The sequence below is a fragment of the Heptranchias perlo genome, chromosome 13 (genome assembly GCF_035084215.1).
Source record: "Heptranchias perlo isolate sHepPer1 chromosome 13, sHepPer1.hap1, whole genome shotgun sequence".
NCBI lineage: Eukaryota > Metazoa > Chordata > Chondrichthyes > Hexanchiformes > Hexanchidae > Heptranchias > Heptranchias perlo.
Genome location: NC_090337.1, coordinates 49,868,718 through 49,887,278, shown reverse-complemented (window position 1 = coordinate 49,887,278; position 18,561 = coordinate 49,868,718). Strand labels below are relative to the sequence as shown.

Here is an 18,561-nt window from a genome sequence, read left to right as displayed (position 1 = left end):
AACCTCTTCCTGGAATGTTCCAAGGCCTGAGAAAAACCAGGGGAATACCCGAAAGCTTTTGCCGATCGACATTGGCCTTCCTATTTATGAGCCCATGAAGGGTGGCAGCTCGCCACCAACTAAAGGATGGCCCTCTAAACCACTGGCTCTGGACACTGATCAGTCTGTGCCTTCCCTTGTCCAAGTCAAGGCACTTAATTGGTTTGACCCAGACAATGAGAATAGCACCAAGGCAGAGTTCCTACATAGACTCACCCTCCTCCATAATACTGACCAAGCGCCAGAACCCAAGTCTGGCAAGCTGTTCGAGAATCACCCAGGAGGAGAGACTGATAAGTCTCAGTTTCAGACCCCCAAATAAGCAATGGAGACAAAAAGGGGAAAATGCCCTCCAAACCACAGGCAGGACTGTGCCAGAACCATGGGAGGAGAGGACATTTTGCAAAGGAATGCAGGAAACTGCAATGCCCGCGGGATTCTAAAGACCAGTCCTCAAATAAAGATGAGCTGCAGGCCACGCTGCTTCAACTGACGCACGCCCTGCAGAATCTCAAACCCAGCGAACCCGCAATAGCCGCAACAGGAATGACAAGCGGACCCCCCCAGGGTCTGCCCCGCAATGACGTGGCCGCACCCAGCCCGAGTATTTGACCTCGATCAGATGTGACGGGTGGGGTTGCCCCTGGGTGAAATTAAAGGTCGCGGGGCAGGGAGGGAGATTATTTGGTGGACACCAGGGCCTCCCGGACAGTAGTCCACGGTAGCGACCCTCTTAACTCACCCCACTCGTCAGGAGAACCTTACAATCTCTCAGGATTCATGGGCCAGGAAAGGACTGGGGCGTCATCCAAACCTTTAACAGTCGCAATCGGTCCACTCCAAATGGATTGGAGCTGTATATTATTAAGATGGGAACATGGGGTAATCGGGACTGACTGGATGCTTCACCATCAGGCGATTGTAGATTTAAAAATAATTGTGTTTGGGTAGGGGCAGGAGGTGTAGGGAGTCTGGACGCTGTCGTGATCATTCCCCCTGAATGGGGACCAGTGTGCATGTTACACCCATCCACTGTATACGACCTAGAACGGCTGAGTGCTAATGCCCCTGAGACATTGAGGGGAGTAGTTAGGAAACATCAGAATGTTTTTGCAGGTCATAAGAATGACTGTGGGAGAATGACTGGGGTAGAAGTTTGCGTCGACGGACAGCCAATGTTGAAGCCACAAAAGCAATATCCCTACCCCACAGTAGCTAATGCCCACCGTGAACCAACGGTTAATTCCCTGGTTGAACAAGGGGTTTTCGCCCCATCACCACAGAGGTTTAATTCCCCTATCTGGCCGGTGAGGAAACCAGATGATTCATAGCGCATGACTATAGACTATCGCATTCTAAGCCAGCATATCCCAGCGTGCGCGCCCACCATGCCAGCGGTGACGGTCCTTATTGCCAATATTCCCCCGAATGCCACCACTTTTACCGTCTTGGATATCTCCAATCGATTTTGGTCAGTTCCCATTCGAAAGGAAGATCAGTATAAATTTGCTTTTACTTTCAAGGGACAACAGTACACTTGGACCTGTCTCCCACAGGGATTCCACAATAGTCCCTCTATTTTTCACCAGCGTATGGCGCAGGCACTTGAGGGATTCTCTAAACCCTCTTCATTGGTGCAATATGTAGACAACCTCCTACTATTCATTGAAGGTGGGGAAGATCATGGGCAACTGCTGGGGGATCTCCTCCAGTTACTGCACAGCAGGTGGGGTTAAAGGTCAATCCAAACAAAGCCCAGATCGGACAGTCACAGGTCCAATTCCTGGGTCCTACCATAAAACAAGGTGAAAGGGGCATTTACCAGGCCAAACAGGAGGCTGTTCAAGCCCTCCCTATTCCAGCGAATGCCTCTGCCCTCTGATCAATAACATCGTATGGGAGAATGTTCCTGTGGTTTGAGATCTCGGCTCTAAACATTCCGGAACAATTATGTGAGCAGAGGTACTGACGACTATTCCAGACGCTGTTAGACCAAACAATTGAGAACTTTTATAAAACGCACTGCAGGAAGAGAGTGGGGAGATAAGTGGCCACCAGGAGAGGAAAAATGGGCCGAGGTGCCTGAACAGGGGGGGCAGAATAGCTCCAGCAAGGGGAATATAACTGTATCGAAGAGGGGGATGCATAGAAAGAGGAGCCCTAGGAACCGCAATTATGAATTCTTAGGACATAGAGGATTATTGGGAGGAGCACCAGGCTAGGGGCAAAGTGTTGCACAGCTTGCTGAATGAATGAGGAACAAAAACAGTCTCTAAGTGAGCATACCATAATGCTCCAGTCAATTATTGAGGTCATGACGGCACTCAAATACTCAGAAAAAGGTTAACGATATTAGTTTGGAAAATGAGGAATCAGATAGTCAAGCTGCAAAGGCGGTAGCGTGCACGGTGTACGGGAATTTCCTCCTGACACAAGTACAGGAGGGACTACAAGAATAGTCTCCCCTTTTAGTGGACTAAAAGGGGAGGATCCCCTTCTGGGTGTCTGATGACCAACGCCGCGGGTGAGTCTCTCCAACGTACCCTGGAATTGACTCCCCTCCTCTGTGTAAGAACCATAGACATGGGAGGGCGATGGTGGCCCAAGGACCGTGTCCTAGTAGTAATCACACGGATAACAGTCCCGGACTCTTCGCTGGGGCAGCCCTCTGGTTTCCCAAATTGGAGAAGTCACAGGGATGGGAACTATTTACGGTGTCCTTGGTGGGAGTATTAGAGGGTGAGGTACATTCGGAGCACATTAAATCAGCCCCAACCTTAATAAGGAGGCATAACTTGGAAGGCACCTTGCACTGAATGTTGCCACCCGAATGGAGGAACATTGGTTTGCTCCTGTGATGTAACCTAACTAGGGGATCCAGATTCACCTTAAAACGAGGACAATTCCCCGCTCTGTTCCACGAGCGTTGAAAAATGGGGCCACCCGAATCATAGGGTGGTATATGCCCTCAATGTGGAGTAACCAATCGAAAAACGTACAAACATGGATTAAAGACATCCGCGTTCACAACCCATAACTTCTGCTTCCACCCCACTCAGATAACCATAATTGGAGAGGATCAGTACTATCCCACGCACCAACACAATTCCACCGCCCTCCGAGTAAAAATCAAAGGAATTGTTACAGCCGCTGAGGCAGCGCAAGCCTTCAGGCACCCAATTCCTTCACTCTCCCTAAATCTGAAGCAAATCTTGCAACGTACTGTGACCTCCCAAAAACATCTGGTAACCATGCAAGAGAGGATTAAGGAAAGAGCTAATCAGATAGATGAGGAACTAGGAGTGGGACCCTGGTTTGAGACAACATACAACCTGTCCCAAAATCCATGGCTACATCTAACATCAGTGATATTGTTATTTGTGCAGCCTTGTTTTGTCCTTATAATGCTTATGTATTGCTGTTATGTTGGTGCCTGGTGAGGAGCCTGAGAGCTACCCAGGGCCGGATGGAAATGGCGCAATTACTATACCCTGCGAGAGAAAAAAATTTGTAACATGAGAGGGGGACTTTATTTGTGCTGTCCAGTTGCCAAAGTACATGCCTTTTCTGACTTTTCAGTACAGGCATGTGAGGGGGGACATGTAAGATGGCCCTGTGTTGAATTGACACGTGGAATGGCCACAATATTAAATTGGGAAACTGTTGCTGACTTTTAATGAGAAGATGGGTCTTGAGGCCCACTGATTAAACTGATCAAGTGAGATTAGCACACAATTGATCAGCATGTTGCAGCCACGATAATTCAGGACATAAATATGAAGGTAGTGAGAGATCTGGGCACTGCAGTTAAGCATGAGTCCTTGGTTTGGTCACCAAGTTGAGGCACCCAGGGCAAGTAAGCCTGACCAGCACTTGAGTCTGGGTAGCATAAACAGGAACACTTAAGGTATTTACTCTGTGTATGTTGTGCTAAAATTGTGCTTATCTAACTTGAGTTAGACAAATAAAAGTGTTAACGGTTAATCCAACATTTTGTGTATGTGTCTGTAATTCCTGGAGTCACAAACATTGTAACGTGGGGTAAAGGCACGTTCCTTTTTCCCTACAACTCCCACCCCCTCCCAAGGGCAACCAAACTACACAGAGCTCCACTCACCAGCATCTGAATGCCGATTACATTGGAGACTTTAAAGGAGATTTGTCTGCTAGCATTTAAACATATTAAAAACAAAGTTTAAAAGGTACCCAGACTGTCCAATAGACTGCCTGGGAACATTTTAAACTTGGCTTCGCATGGGCCACAGTTAAATTGCTGTAGGTGTGAACCACAGTGGTGTGAGATTACCTCCTGGAGATGGTCTCACATCACTTGGCTAAATGCACCTCTGGTAATTTCACACCCAAATTGCACTACACAATCTGCATCAATGCCAAACTGAAACTGCTTCACATTGATAAAGACAGAATTGGCATATTAAACAAATTCACGTGGAATTTCCACAGGGGTTCTCCACTGGGACATCAGAATCCTCGGAGAAATGGTATAATGGCTAAAAGTAGCCACCAATGCCTTTTCTCCAGGGTTTCCGCTGACTTTATGGTTGGAGTTTGGAAGAATCTCATGGAAACTCTGGGCCAAGTCCAAAAAGGAAACAAATAACTTCAGAATGGAAGACAACACTTTTGTATAATTACTTCCACCTTTGTTTATGAAGATTTCTTTTCAGGAAGTCAGCCCATCAAAGTGTTTTAATTTATAGATTGTTATTCAATAAACTTACTCTGACAAACTAGCTTTGTAAAAGCTGAATTGGTTAAATAGGTAAGCTTTCATTTTGACTATTTAAAAGTAACGCCAGGGGCATGTAAAATAATCAACAGCAGGTATTGAAAAATTTCAGTCACATCACAAAATGAAAACTCAGGCAATTTGTGAACATCATACCTAAATTAGATTACAGTCAGAGTACCAGGAAAGTGATACAGAAGGTGTTCTTATGTCACTCCTACGTTATTTATGTTTCACTTAAACATTCCTACTTGTTTCAGGCAGAAGTTCTCCATCCAACACCAGGGATACCCTTGAAGATACAAATGAAGTACAAAGGGGACAGAGACCCAGTTCAAATTCAATGGGTGTAAATTAGTGAGGTTGCAAAAGTTATGGCATCAGTGCCCCCTCCAAAAAAAGTGTTTATACACCCTCAAGTAGGGAAAATTATTATTCCCTTCCTCAAACAGACAAAAAAGTTTTATCCTGACCAATCCACTGTATTGAGTCAATGCCAAATGCTGAAAACATATGGAAAAAAAGACATCGTGAGAACCTTGAAATTGCTGAACCATATTTAACAATTATGTATATAAGTGTTATGTTAAAACCCCAGAAAACATCACTAGCATGAATTTTGGTCCCATGAGGGCAGGGAAAGGGTTGTTATTTTATGAGGAAACATAAAAACCCTGACATTCAGTTAACAGTTGCCAATCAAATGGTACATTTATACACCATGAATGTAGCAGCAAAGCAAACCCACGTCACTGCAACACCAATATCCCTGACTACAGTGTAAAAATGGCTTTCAGCAGTTTCTTTCAAACTCGATCATGGGTAGCATTGTAACATGACGGCACAACTTGGGGAGGGGGGAAACTGCCTTCAGAAAAAGGTAGCAAAATCTGGTTTGGAAAAGCCAGCCCATCAAAGTCTTTACAAAATGCTGACTGACCAGCCAGTGTATTTTCATCAGTTTCTGTTTATTCCCCAGCGACTTAGATTCGCTCTCAGTTCGCTGTGCACAGGGTTAAGACACCCAAAAAGAGACTGATGACCATTTGAACATAGACCAGAACAACTCTTCCCGATTCTGGTCAAATGAAGAATTGAAATCGAACCAAAATAGGGTTGCTTTAAAAATATTGAATTCAACAAACACTTTTAACCCTGATAATTATTGCACAGGATCCCCTGTTTTTCCTTTTGCTTCTCCTCGTGTGCATTTAAATGTATTATGATCCACTGTCATTGTGAAAAAAACTTTTTCTAAAAAAAATTACATGAAAAAAGGAATGAAGACTCCGGGCACGCGCTGAACAGCCTGGATCAGATGGAATGAACGAATTGATCATAAAAGCGACAGCGTGCTGGCTTTAATCGTGCTGTTCAGTCTTGTGCGGGGCGTTATGGTAACTGAATGAGGATCAATTCATTGAAAACGAGCGTTAAACCATTTAGAAAAGACCTGCAGTGTAACCTTCAGCTTCCGGGCGTGGGAAGGAGTTCGAACAATGCCGGGTCAGGAGATGTCGTATCACACAATCCCACCGTCTAAATAGGATGTTGCTGCATGTTCCTTGCACTGCCTTTTAAAGCACTTTATGCACCCTATGTGGGAATTACTGAAACCTATTGCGACAGATGGGAAGGGGGCGGGTTGTTTGAGTGCATTGGCTGAAAACGAACCCAATATATAACGACTTACTGTAAAAAAAAGTAGAATTCAGAAGGGTGTGAAAGACGTTTGATCGATTTTTATTGCAGCTGTATCAAATATGTTAGACTTGCTGAGTAACAAAATCAGCATCTATGTTCGGGGACATTTAGGGGGGAAATCAGGAAGCACTTATTCATACAAAAGTTAGTGGAAATCTGGAACACTCTCCCCCAAAAGGATGTGGATGTTTGGACAATTGGAGCTTTCAAGACTGAGAAGGGTAGAGTTTGTTAGGCAAGAGTATCGAGGGATATGGAGCTACGGTGTGTAATTGGAGTTGAGGTACAGATCAGCCGTGATCTAATTGAATGGGGAAGCGGGCTCGATAGGAACAGGAGTAGGCCATTCAGCCTATGTTTCCAGCTCCGTTAAGGCGGGGCAAAACAAGTCCTTTCTATAATTTGACATCATCCAATTATTCAGGTAAATGGTAATGTGGGTCTCAGTCTGTAAAATCGGATATTAGGTAAATTGCTACTGATCTCCCGCGAATTAAAAGGGAGCAAAAAGAAAACCCATTAAAATATTAAAATTAAAAGTAGATTGGATTGAGTAAATACAAAAATGTAATTGTCGAAACCCACTGGAGTGATGCAAGTGTGTCCCGGTTGCCATGGTGATTAAACTGGTGTCACGCCATCTGAAAGGATTCACCTTATGGTCCACATCCACAGCACTGCCTCCGCAGTTAATCTGGACGGTTGTTAGGAAATATTGTGAAAGGAGGTTATTGTTCAGAAGAATTTCCCACGTTCGTTCATGCGCCTGGCAGTCGCGTGTCTTAAGGCAAACAGAACCGCTGCGATGAATTCCACAAAAAGAAGAAAACTTTGCAGTGAATGAATGGACATCTGCCTCAGCGTATCTGCTGCACAATGTTCACAAACCCCGAACTCCTTCACAAAAACACTTCCAACCGCTTCAGGGAGTGTGATGGACATTTTTTTTTTAAAGTTCTGGTTTCAAAATGCATGATTACGGGCAGGGGAGATTCTGTTAATCGTCAGATTAACCTTCTGTTCTAAGGAACTGCACCTGTTAACCTAAAACCAAGAACTTGGACATAAAATTTTAGTTTGAATATTTTAAAACATGTTGCCATTTTATAGGATTTAAAAGCCAAGTACTGTACCAACTTGATTGACGTCTGCAGCGTATAATATGATTGACTATAAAAGGTTCGGCACGTACAATGTGACCTATTCAGTTAATACATAGTTGCTCTTTAAAATCGTGTTTTCAAATTATGAATAGGACAATCCCCCAATGCTGTATTATTGATTTCCTCATATAAATAAGTGCACAGTTTTGCATAATTACCTTAACTAATAGAGCAGACTCTGTAGGCATTAGAGACGGGGGTGGTGTTTGGGATTAACGGAAATTGAATGCTGTCACAAGACAAATATTACAGATTAATTATGTGCAAAACAAAATGCAGGGTCCAAAATACAGAATATTTCAGTATGTGCTTTCATTTTTGGGCAGACGCTCGAGCATCATTCCTCCACCGTCCTCCCCAAATAAGACAAAAAAATCAACCATTTGCTGGTTTACTCAATAACCAGCATTTTTTTAAAAAAAACTCATGAAACGAGCATTTTGTAAGTGAAATGAAGTGTTAGATTCTCCAATGGAGAGTCACATGGTGTCTCGCTTTACGTCTCACCTCTGCCTGATTTAACTGGCTTGCTCTCAGAATCGCAGAGCTACGAATTAAAGATTTGCAAAGGAACCAACTGAAAGCGCGCGCCCTCCTGGTACAGGACTATGTACACACATTGATCGAAGCATCCCCTAGTGATAACCGATGTGAACTGCAGCACGATGCAGCCCGCCCTTTAATCCGAGCGCTGGCTATCTGCGAATAAAAACAAAATGCTACATTCTCCACTTGACGGAAAGAAAATGAACAGGGTGAAATCACAGAAAGCTAAATTCTAGCAAGAAATTGTTGATTCAAAAAATTTGAAAGAGCAATATTTTCAAAATACCATTAATAGCCGATTCTAACGATGCAGCTAATGGTACTTTATGTACGTGGGTTCATTTCAGATGGTCCCTAAGTAAGTTGCTAATAAAAATTAATCGGTCAACACTGGATTGTAAGGTTGATGTAGTTTGCAGAGCCATTTAAAATATGGAACTGTGTTTAGTGACCTAATTCCACACGAGTGAGTCTCACTTCTAATGAAAGACACTTAGAAGATTTACCTTTTGTGAACTGGCTAAAAAGGGTCGTTCTGACAATAAGCAATATAGTAAACATTACAAAAATGGAGGGGGCGGTGATTTCCTATATGGGCCCATCTACAGCATGTTAAAAGTAAATACATAAACTATTTCCAAAACATGATACAGTATCGTTCAAGAAAATGCAAATAATACTTCACTGTATTCCTTCCCATAATGAACAGAGCCCTGACAATGCAACTAGGAAAATGATACAAGCCTAAATAAGAATTCAAACTAACAGCTGTGAATGGAAAGGGCGGATACATTTCATGTTTTTGCAGTTACAAAATTGACACCATTCATTGCAGTGAAAAGGGACGGAGTTCCCAGGAGTAACACCATCTCATTTCTCACCGCTAACCAAATCCATGGGAATGTAGGGAGAGGTGATTTGAAGAGCCATGCGAACTGCTCTGAGTGCTGAGGGAAAGATAAGATTGGGCTGGAAGAGATTCCTGGCCTTAGCCATCTGTCGCTCTTTGGGCGGGCAGGCTGGCCATTGAGTGCGAGCAGTGAGCTGTCACTGCTGATTGATGGACACTCGCCTCTGGCCGCGACCCCAAGTGTGGGAAAGTGGCTGAGCGAAGGAACTCACGCATTCACATGCTAATTCATGGATATAAATAGAAGTTCAGCAGAGAGGGAGAAGACATCACAGCTTCAGACAGGCTGAAACTAGCTAGCAAAAGCTTGCAGCAAATCTCTCTTATCTTGAGCTTTCAGACTGCAGATCGGTGGAAAAATGACTGCCACAACTTTTAGCAACAACGTGGAAAAACTCTCAAATGCCAAAGAGGAACGCAAGGTAAGAGGAGTGCGTTGTCAACAAGGTTGCTTTTGGAAGCTCGAAAATGGTGTTTGTACTGAAGTTTCGACGTTGGCATTTGCTTACCCCGTTTACTCTGTCCTGCAGTTAAGAAAACCTCTCATCGAAAGAAAAAGACGAGAACGGATCAATAACTGCCTCGATCAACTAAAAGAAACCGTGGTCGGCGCCTTTCGGCTCGATGTAAGTACAGTTCCTGTGCTCTGCTCTTGCTGTTCTGCCTTAAATACGCGCATACTGATGGTATTTATTTAAACTCCTAGGGAGACAGAATATAACATCTTTTCATTATTTTATAGCAATCAAAACTTGAAAAAGCAGATATCCTCGAGATGACTGTAAAACATCTTCAGAACGTTCAAAACAGCAGGATGATGGGTGAGTTTTATATCAATGTCTGTTATTTCTACTGATATTCGGAGTAATGTATATCATGAACACAAAGAAGGTTTTATGAAGATCCGTTAAAAAATATACGTATCAAGTTCAATCCTAAAGTATAAATGCAACTTCGTGGGAAATAATAATTTGCAAATGTATTTCCATCTTTGAAAATGGATTGTCTATGAATATAAGATTACAGTTGGGAAGTAAAATGCGGCAAGTTTATTTATACCTATTCCTTTTCTTATTTTAGCCGATACTAAAATTGGTCTTGAGGCTCAGCAGAGATATAGTGCTGGCTACATCCAATGTATGCATGAAGTTCACAACCTGCTTTTAACCTGCGATTGGATGGACAAAACTGTAGGGGCGCGTTTGTTGAATCACTTACTCAAGTCACTGCCTCGATCCAGCGAAGAATCGCGCCAGTCTAGCCTGAAGACACCTACCGTTAACCTCCAACCTTCTCAGACTCAGCTCTCCTCGGTGACCCATGGGAACACGCCTGCAGTCAACGCCGCTTCTTCGGGAGTTGCGGATTCGTCCCCTGGCTTATCTCCAGACCGAGTCTGCAACCCTGGATTTAAAGCGTGCGGGAAAAATGTGGAACCATTTCCAAATCCCACAGCAAACCTTCAGCTACCTGCCAGCTCTCCTACCCAACAGCTCCAAGAAGACTGGTCCTTAATGCTCAATCCATCCATTGCATCCTCAAACGTGTGGAGACCCTGGTGAAGGGATTGCACAGCTTCTCTAAATATTAGACTCTCCTTATGTATCTCATAGATATGCTTCTCGAAACACTTCCGGGCAAATCATGTCCTTTATGTGTGCTAAAATCAGGGTACTTCACGCTGAAGGGTGCTTATCCGTAGCCTATATTGTAGAAGGCGTTTACAATGTTGTATTCAATGAAATACATCTAATTTATTTGATAGAGAGTTGCTTGCGGGCTTCTTACTTTCCCCGATATTATGTTTATATTGCAATTAACGACTTATTAATAAACTTTGAAAATCAGTCTGTGTTTCACTCTGTAACAAGTGTTAAAAGCTCTGTTCGTCTGCCTTTGCGTTGAGATATAACGGCAGACTGCCGTAGGAAAACACTCCGCCTTTTTATGCTGCAAAGTTAATAAAATTGGAGACTTAAAAAGCATAGGAAACTTACATTTTTTGTAAAACTACAGAGTATTTGTCTCATCTATATCATTCAGCTAGAACCAGCTGAATTCTTAGTGGGACCAATATGCAAGTTATAAATATAATCTAATTTTATCGCACATATGACATTTCCACTTAAGTTTCACAATGACTGAGTTTACAAATATTTCAGGACAGGAGGTCGCAGTACAGTTTTCCCCCCCCTCTTAAATCTGCAACATTCACTTCCAAATTGATCTTTTTGTCCATTGCAAACAAACTTAAACCCAACCAAACAACAACTGGCATTTCTGCAGATCTTAAATAATCTCTGGGGGTTTGGTTTTGTTTCTGTTCGAATAAAATGAAAGTAATTTACAACAAAGGGAAATAGTGATACTTTAGTCAGTCTGTGTCCAAACGTTTAATAACGAGGGTTAATTTCACAAAACACGTAGCCCGATTCCCTGCATTAAAAAATGGAAGAGGCGCGAAACATCTCAGTTCAAACAGTGAGCTGTTCAGTAAGTCGTAAAATGCGGTAAAAGAAAATGAAACGATTGTGTTGTACTCAAAGTAAACACTACACAAGTGCTAATGGAGACTTCAGAAGTTTTACCAATCGTCATGTAAATCGTTTGTTTTGCTGTGATCTCTGGCGAGTGAAAGCTGTCGCTTTTAACACCCAAGTCTGACCAGGCTTTGCTTTGATCTGGAAACTGACAGTCCTGAGAGGGAAGTTCCCACAGTCTGAAGGCGGCTAACAATCGGGGCATAAAACAACTCATGTGAATTTATTTAAGATTGTAAATCCCATTTTGCCTTCGATTGCAGTAACGGTCTTTTCAGGCTCCGAAGTAGAATTTTCCCCAATAAAGATGAACTCTTACTTTAAAAAAATAGCATTTTAAAACAGATTAGGGCAAATTTTTCAGTGCCCATCCTCCCTCATGCCATGTATATCAGCTGTAAACAATTTTACACCACCAAGTTATAGTCCAACAAATTTATTTTAAATTCCACAAGCTTTCGGAGGCTTCCTCCTTCCTCAGGTGAACGGTGTGTCCAAATTGTTTACAATTGTCAACCCCAGTCCATCACCGGCATCTCCACATCATGTAGCGGACATCGGTAAAAACCGTGTGGCACAGTGGAATATGCCCAGCAGGATGTTCTTCAGAATAAGTCCAAACTTATCCAAGCTGAAAGAGCAGTGCCAACAGTGCGGGTTTAGCCCACCCGATAATGAAAGTGGTATTATGTTTTCTGGTATAAATACAAGTTACAGCTACGAACATGATGCCCTGCGGATGTTTAAATCATTCGGATTACATAGCAATGAGAAATTTACAGAAATGACCCTTTCCTAGATTTATAGTATTCTTAGACAATGTAAACGCCTGGTCTTTTTCTTTTAAATTTTGATGCTCAAAAACCTCAAAGGGTTAAATTTATTTTAAAAGATCCGGGTTTTTTAAAATTAGAATCTTTCCGCACAGATCTATTTATTTAGCGACGTTTTCAACAGAAATGCAGCCCAGGCAGGTTACTAAATAAAGTACAAAACATTTACATTCAAAATGAACAAGTGCAAAGAAATTATATTGAACACAATAGCGCACTTTAAGTTTAGAAGTCTGGTTAGTAAGATGATAACTAGACATGCAGAATAGAACAGCGCTTTATACCACGGAAGTCAAATTGAGAATTAGCAAAATCAACACTTAAGGATCAAAATTAGGCTTGTCTAGCATTTGCTTAGACCATATGGGACATGTACATCAGTGCACACGGGTGCAGTAAACTCCTAAAATGAAGAACTGGTCAGATAGTAACACCAGAGATTATAATCACATTTATAGCAATAAATAAAAGAAGCGGAGTGATAGCACGGAGTGGACGGACAGCAGAGTTTAAGTGAATGCAAAGACATTTCTATTGTATTCCAGCAAAATATTCCATTACAAGTTGCAAACACAGTCATGTTTGAGGATTTGCTAAGGTATGCAAAACTTTTTTTCCCTTTTCAGACCTGCCCTTTAAAGTGAGAATGCTGTACCATATTGTGTGTTTACAATTCTAATAAACATGGGGAACTGCCAGTTAAAAGGAGTTCGATTTACATAATTGATCTGACGAGCATTTTAATGCAAATGAATGATTGCGATTCACATCTCTAATCAAAACCGGAGGTACAACAATTTTATTTCTTAAAGCAGAGTAAAAAGTTAAATGTTCTGCACAATTAACTGGACCACGTCTGCAACAAGATTAACGTGTTATAGTCGGACTTTTAATAATATGGTAGCAAATGGAGACATCGTTATAGCCTGTGAAACGACCGAGCACGAAATGTATCAGTTTACACATGTTTTGTTATGATTTTGTTGTGCTGATTGTGAGTTTGGAATCAATGTAGAATACATACGAATCAGGTCTTACCACGAACGTGACCAATCTCACTAAGAATACATTTTGCATGGAAAGAGTCGCTTTGGTGGTTCCAGAACATAATTGAGTTGTAGATAGCATCACAGACTTTTCCCTCAATTGTCCTCGGTAATTTTATTTTCCTGAAGAAATATTCAGATATATAATGTCCCGTGGTATGAACAGAAAGAGAACAAAGTCCAGATAGGTGGGCTAAATCTCTTGGAAAATTTTGACAATAATGAATCCACACATTACGTGTGTGTGATGGAGAGTTGGGGGAGGGGCAATAGGTGGCCTTGGCCTTGTCCCACCCTTCCCGTTATGCGAGACTGGCTTTCCTTACACATTGTGCATATTAGTAGACGGATAGAAAAGCTTCTCTGAACAGGAAAATAGTAATTGTTTGCTCAAAATAGTGATTCCTCTGGTCACTGTTATCAGACTACATCTAACAAAATAGAGAATCTGTCCTACATGCAGTAGAATAACACGAGCTAATTACTTCCCTATAGTAATGTTTCGGATATTTAGCTCTGGATTTATCAGTACATTCTAATTGAAAGCTTGCTGCAAAAATATTCCTGTAGTTGAGTACGGGCAACAATTTGATTTTCAGCCATTCGATTCTAACCCCCATCGACAGTACAGGTCATGGTGCAACACATCTCCAAACACTGTACTAACACAGTTTAAAGAAAGATTCAGATCATTCTCCAAAGAAACCAGCACGAACGCAGATGCACCTACAAATAGACCGATGCAAGCACAGCGAATCATTCCGTTCTGATTCCACTGCCATCTCTTCCAAGTGTTTGAAAACAGAAAAGAAAATTGTTAAGAGGCACAACCTCGCAGATGCAACTTAGCAGGCATCCCCCGTGACTTGTTTGAAGGGAGGCACACAGTCCCCTCTATTATCAGAATTATTTCTCAAGCCAACCATTCTTGAATACTGATGAAATATATTGAAAGCGAGAATCGGGTACGCCTGCTTGCCCTAAACAAAAGATTTCAACGACAGCTGCAAGATCCGCTGACCAGGTTGCATAATGACTGAGCCCAATTACGTTCATGGCAAGGAGCCAACCTTTAATTTTTTTTAAAAAAAAGCTCTGAATTGTACCCCTCATACCCGTTGTGGAATTTTTTTTCATCTCCTCACCAACTTCTTGAATTATCAACTGAAAAGTCCAAAAAACTAATTACCACTTCAGGCGTTTTATAGCCTTTGTTTCTGTCGAAGCTATGTTTTTGTTGTGAATAGTAAATAACTTTATATCTAAAAAGAGTAATCAAATAGAAGTGTCACAACGTTTTAGTCCCGTTAACCCCTGATATCGGGCGGTGTACTAATATTCATTTGTTGGGCATTTAAGCGTTTTGATATATGTCTATCTATCCCACCAACGCTTTTTTTGCTGCTTGTTTCCCTCTTTATACACACGAAAATGTTTAAGAAGTGCACGCATGTCATTAACAATACAATGACTTTCACTGCGACACTATACGTGCAAAATGAACATGAACTCAAACCGTAACACAGCGGGAAGACGTCACATCACTGGACGCATTCAGCTTAGAATATATATTAAAAATGCAGCTAAAACCATTCTCAGTTGGTACAGCACACATCATAGCACCCCTTTAATTCTCACCAAGTAACACCCACCAGGCGATTTAAGCTGCAATAATAAAGAGGCTGAGTGGTAGAAGCACGAAGTGAACGTGCAGCAGAATCTAAGCGAATGCAAAGACATTTCTATTGTATTCTGGTAAAACATTCCCATACAAATTACAAACAGTCATCTTTGAGGCTATTTCTAAAGTATGCAAAATACTTTTTCTCCCCTTTCAGACGTGTTCTTTAGAGTGAAAATGCTGGACAATATTGTGTGTGTTTACTATTCTAATAAAATAGGATAACTGCTAGTTAAAAGGGAACGATTTACATAATTGATCTGACAAGAGTGTAATTTTTAAAATAGGGGATAAATGACTTATGCTGATTATGTATCTAGCAAATCACTTTTGCAGAAACCACTGCAGGAGGAGGAAGGATGGCTGGATGGATGTAGCTTGGATATAATAAATATGGCAAATACACGTTACTAGCAGTAAAAGACAAAAACAAACGAAGCAAGAGCTAACACCTGTCGCTTGCTCTTTAGGGCGGACTAATGCTCTTATTTGATTCATTCTGGCGAGAGGCTGCAGCTGCTAACTGTCAGCATCATATTACATTTCACCTACATACCCAGAAATAGATTTTTGTCCAAGTGTAAGGCGGAACAAAAAAGGAATTTCTCTTTTTCTATTTCAAACTCGGTGTTCTTCTGAAATTAGTTTCTTTAAAAAAACGAGTTTATTAAAATTAAACCTCGAATATCAACATTAATGATTTAAGTTATTGTTTTGGTTTTGGCCTATTCTTATGTAACAAGTATAGTTGTACATGTTTAAATTTACTGTGCTTTCTTTTCCCGACACTTCTGTCAACCTGCATTGAATAGGATAATGAACGATTCCTGTCTGAAGCTCTACCATTTTATCCAGGAAATAGTGAGCCTGTTTGTTTCTTAATCGTGCTTTTATGAAATTGACCTGCAATTGATAGCTAACGCTTTGGAGTGTGAGGGCAGGATGGGGTAATGTATAGTTTTTAAAAAAAAATAATTGTACAGTTCTGTTGTGGTGAATTGCATAACAAATAACTTTAAAAGTCCCATTTACTCACGTGGCCAGCCAGAGCCTGACAGCAGGCAGAGCGCAGCCTTGAGCCCGACACAAAGCATCGCACTCCCATTGGATAAGCTAATGACCTTTAGGCGTCCCTGGGACGCACCGTTCCCCAGTCATTCAAATGCAAACGACAGGGTATAAATAGAGAGATTGCCAACGGCAGGCTGCAGTGAATAAATAGGAGATTGTACGCATACCAGCTGCTACCAAAACGTGCTTCTGGTGGGAGGATTTTTTTTTTGGGGGGCGGGGGGGTTAGGTTGTTGGTATCCTAAACAACATGGCTCCATCGTGCAAACCTGGATCTGTCAGGGATGAAGGGGACTATTACACAGTTAAAGAAGATCGGAAGGTAAATCGGTGCACTTAAAAGGGGCAGCATTAAAACGTCGGTCTTTATAATGCATCCGTGTTAAAATAAATACCATTCTAACTCCATGCGTTTCCTGTCTGATTTCAGACTCGCAAGCCACTGATCGAGAAAAAGAGACGAGCCCGCATTAACGAAAGCTTGCAAGAACTGAGGCTGATCTTGGCGGATACGGAAGTGAGTTTTATGTTGTGCTGATCGGGGGAAAAAAAAGTCCTTCAGATTTCAGTTATGATTTAAAAATCTAAAATGTACTAAATATTCTCAGCTGCAGTCGAAAATGGAGAATGCGGAGGTGCTGGAGATGACCGTGAAACGTGTCCAAAACATTCTTCGCAACAGAAATGTTGGTGAGTAAAGTTTAAACATTTCCTGTAAAACAGATAAGATTGGAAGCTACCGGGGGCTGGCATTCAGTTAGTGCAAATGCTGCTGCATAGCCTTATCGAAGCGACCATTATAATTTAATAGGCGATGGAATATGACTTTTTTTTCTCCCCTCCCTCCCCTCTCCTTGTTGGCAGAAACGGACAGGTTTAACCAGGAAGCGAACGAGAGGTTTGCAGCGGGTTACGTTCAGTGTATGCATGAGGTCCACACTTTCGTCTCAAGCTGCCCGGGGATCGACTCTGCAGTGGCCGCCGAGTTACTCAACCACCTTTTGGAGTCTATGCCTTTGAGCGAAGACCACTTTCAGGATTTACTGGGCGAATTAATGGCTGAAACTGGCCCCAGTATGTGGCCAGACCCTGACGACGTGTGCCATTTATTGGTGTCCCCCGGAGGTGGAGACCAGACCAGCCCCTCAGCACCGTCTCCCGCCTCTACCGTAGCCAGCGATGATCTGTGCTCCGATCTAGATGAAGCGGATTCGCCTACTGCTGGACAGGACCGCTTGTTGCAAGAAAAAGTAGACAATTGTAGGACACAAAGCACGTCCCCTGTAATGTATTCAAAATCTGTCTGGAGGCCGTGGTAGCGGAATGAACCCAAGAGAAATAACAAAGCTGCCTAATTTGGGTCGGACATTGGTCCTCCGTTTTAAGAGCCAGTAGCATGTCATCACTACCTTCAACGAACATTATTGAGTGTATAACAAATGCAGTACTGTGTTTAACGGGGAAATACGGTTACGAAACTGAACGGAAAATAGCACTGGGAGTAATACAAAACAATTGGCCGATATCCTATATTAAAGCTTAGCTGTTTTAGATACTGTCATGCATTTCTAATTGCATTAGCGTCTCCGGGTTAAGAGGTATTCGGGTTTCTTAGTAACAGAAAAGTGAAACAAAGCGCTTCTACAAAGTACGACATTTAACCATTTTTTTTACATTTTTAAGGGGGAAGTAAACATTCTACTTCTAGTGGTAAAAAAGATTGTTATAATCCCGTCAAGGGATTGATTTGGAGCTAGAATTTTTGGTAACAGGGTTCATAGTTTCTACCTTCAGTGAAGGAAGACTGAATTAGAAATGTGCAAGGAAAAAAAGGTTAGATGTAAATGTTCTTATTAATTCTAGGAGAATGCCTTTAGGATACTTGTGTAACTGATCCCTGTGCTTCCATGCACAGTTACATTTGAAAAGCACATTAACCTGAGTTTTTTAATTGTATGTATAATTGTCAGTTATGTAATTTGAATTTTGTTATGTTTTGTCATTTAAATAAACTTTCAACACTTTTTAAAGTGTCTATTTTCTAACCTATAAATATACACTTTGCCATCTTTCTACATCAATAAAGAAAATATAGATGTGATGGTACTTTCCTGATTATAGTATATATATACACCAGGTTATAATATGATCTGGTTTATACTATATTCTACAGTAACTATGTAGTCTTGGCATTTGAAACCAGACTTGCATTTGCCATGGTGCTCAAGCCAAGCACCTAAAGTCTGGTACTCAGACTGGCAAAAGGTGGGAAGTGGTA

At 41.8% G+C, this 18,561-nt stretch overlaps 2 protein-coding genes across 2 annotated transcripts; both read left to right on the top strand.

Moving 5' to 3' along the window:
* Window positions 1-9,380: 9,380 nt before the first annotated feature.
* Window positions 9,381-10,959, top strand: her8.2 (hairy-related 8.2). Its single transcript, XM_067994690.1, has 4 exons — window positions 9,381-9,534; window positions 9,643-9,738; window positions 9,855-9,933; window positions 10,193-10,959. The coding sequence occupies exons 1-4, from the start codon at window positions 9,472-9,474 to the stop codon at window positions 10,672-10,674; spliced, it is 720 nt and encodes a 239-aa protein (XP_067850791.1). The 5' UTR covers window positions 9,381-9,471; the 3' UTR covers window positions 10,675-10,959.
* A 5,377-nt stretch (window positions 10,960-16,336) lies between these two features.
* Window positions 16,337-18,307, top strand: LOC137331569 (transcription cofactor HES-6-like). Its single transcript, XM_067995449.1, has 4 exons — window positions 16,337-16,605; window positions 16,714-16,800; window positions 16,892-16,973; window positions 17,148-18,307. The coding sequence occupies exons 1-4, from the start codon at window positions 16,534-16,536 to the stop codon at window positions 17,600-17,602; spliced, it is 696 nt and encodes a 231-aa protein (XP_067851550.1). The 5' UTR covers window positions 16,337-16,533; the 3' UTR covers window positions 17,603-18,307.
* Window positions 18,308-18,561: the final 254 nt, after the last annotated feature.

Bases quoted from the DNA above. Each gene is read 5' to 3' on its own strand.
- her8.2 (XM_067994690.1), top strand. From the start codon at position 9,472: ATGACTGCCACAACTTTTAGCAACAACGTGGAAAAACTCTCAAATGCC. The intron at 9,535-9,642 runs GTAAGAGGAGTG...TCTGTCCTGCAG, and splicing joins ATGCCAAAGAGGAACGCAAG to TTAAGAAAACCTCTCATCGA. The intron at 9,934-10,192 runs GTGAGTTTTATA...TTCTTATTTTAG, and splicing joins TCAAAACAGCAGGATGATGG to CCGATACTAAAATTGGTCTT.
- LOC137331569 (XM_067995449.1), top strand. From the start codon at position 16,534: ATGGCTCCATCGTGCAAACCTGGATCTGTCAGGGATGAAGGGGACTAT. The intron at 16,606-16,713 runs GTAAATCGGTGC...GTCTGATTTCAG, and splicing joins CAGTTAAAGAAGATCGGAAG to ACTCGCAAGCCACTGATCGA. The intron at 16,801-16,891 runs GTGAGTTTTATG...AAATATTCTCAG, and splicing joins TGATCTTGGCGGATACGGAA to CTGCAGTCGAAAATGGAGAA.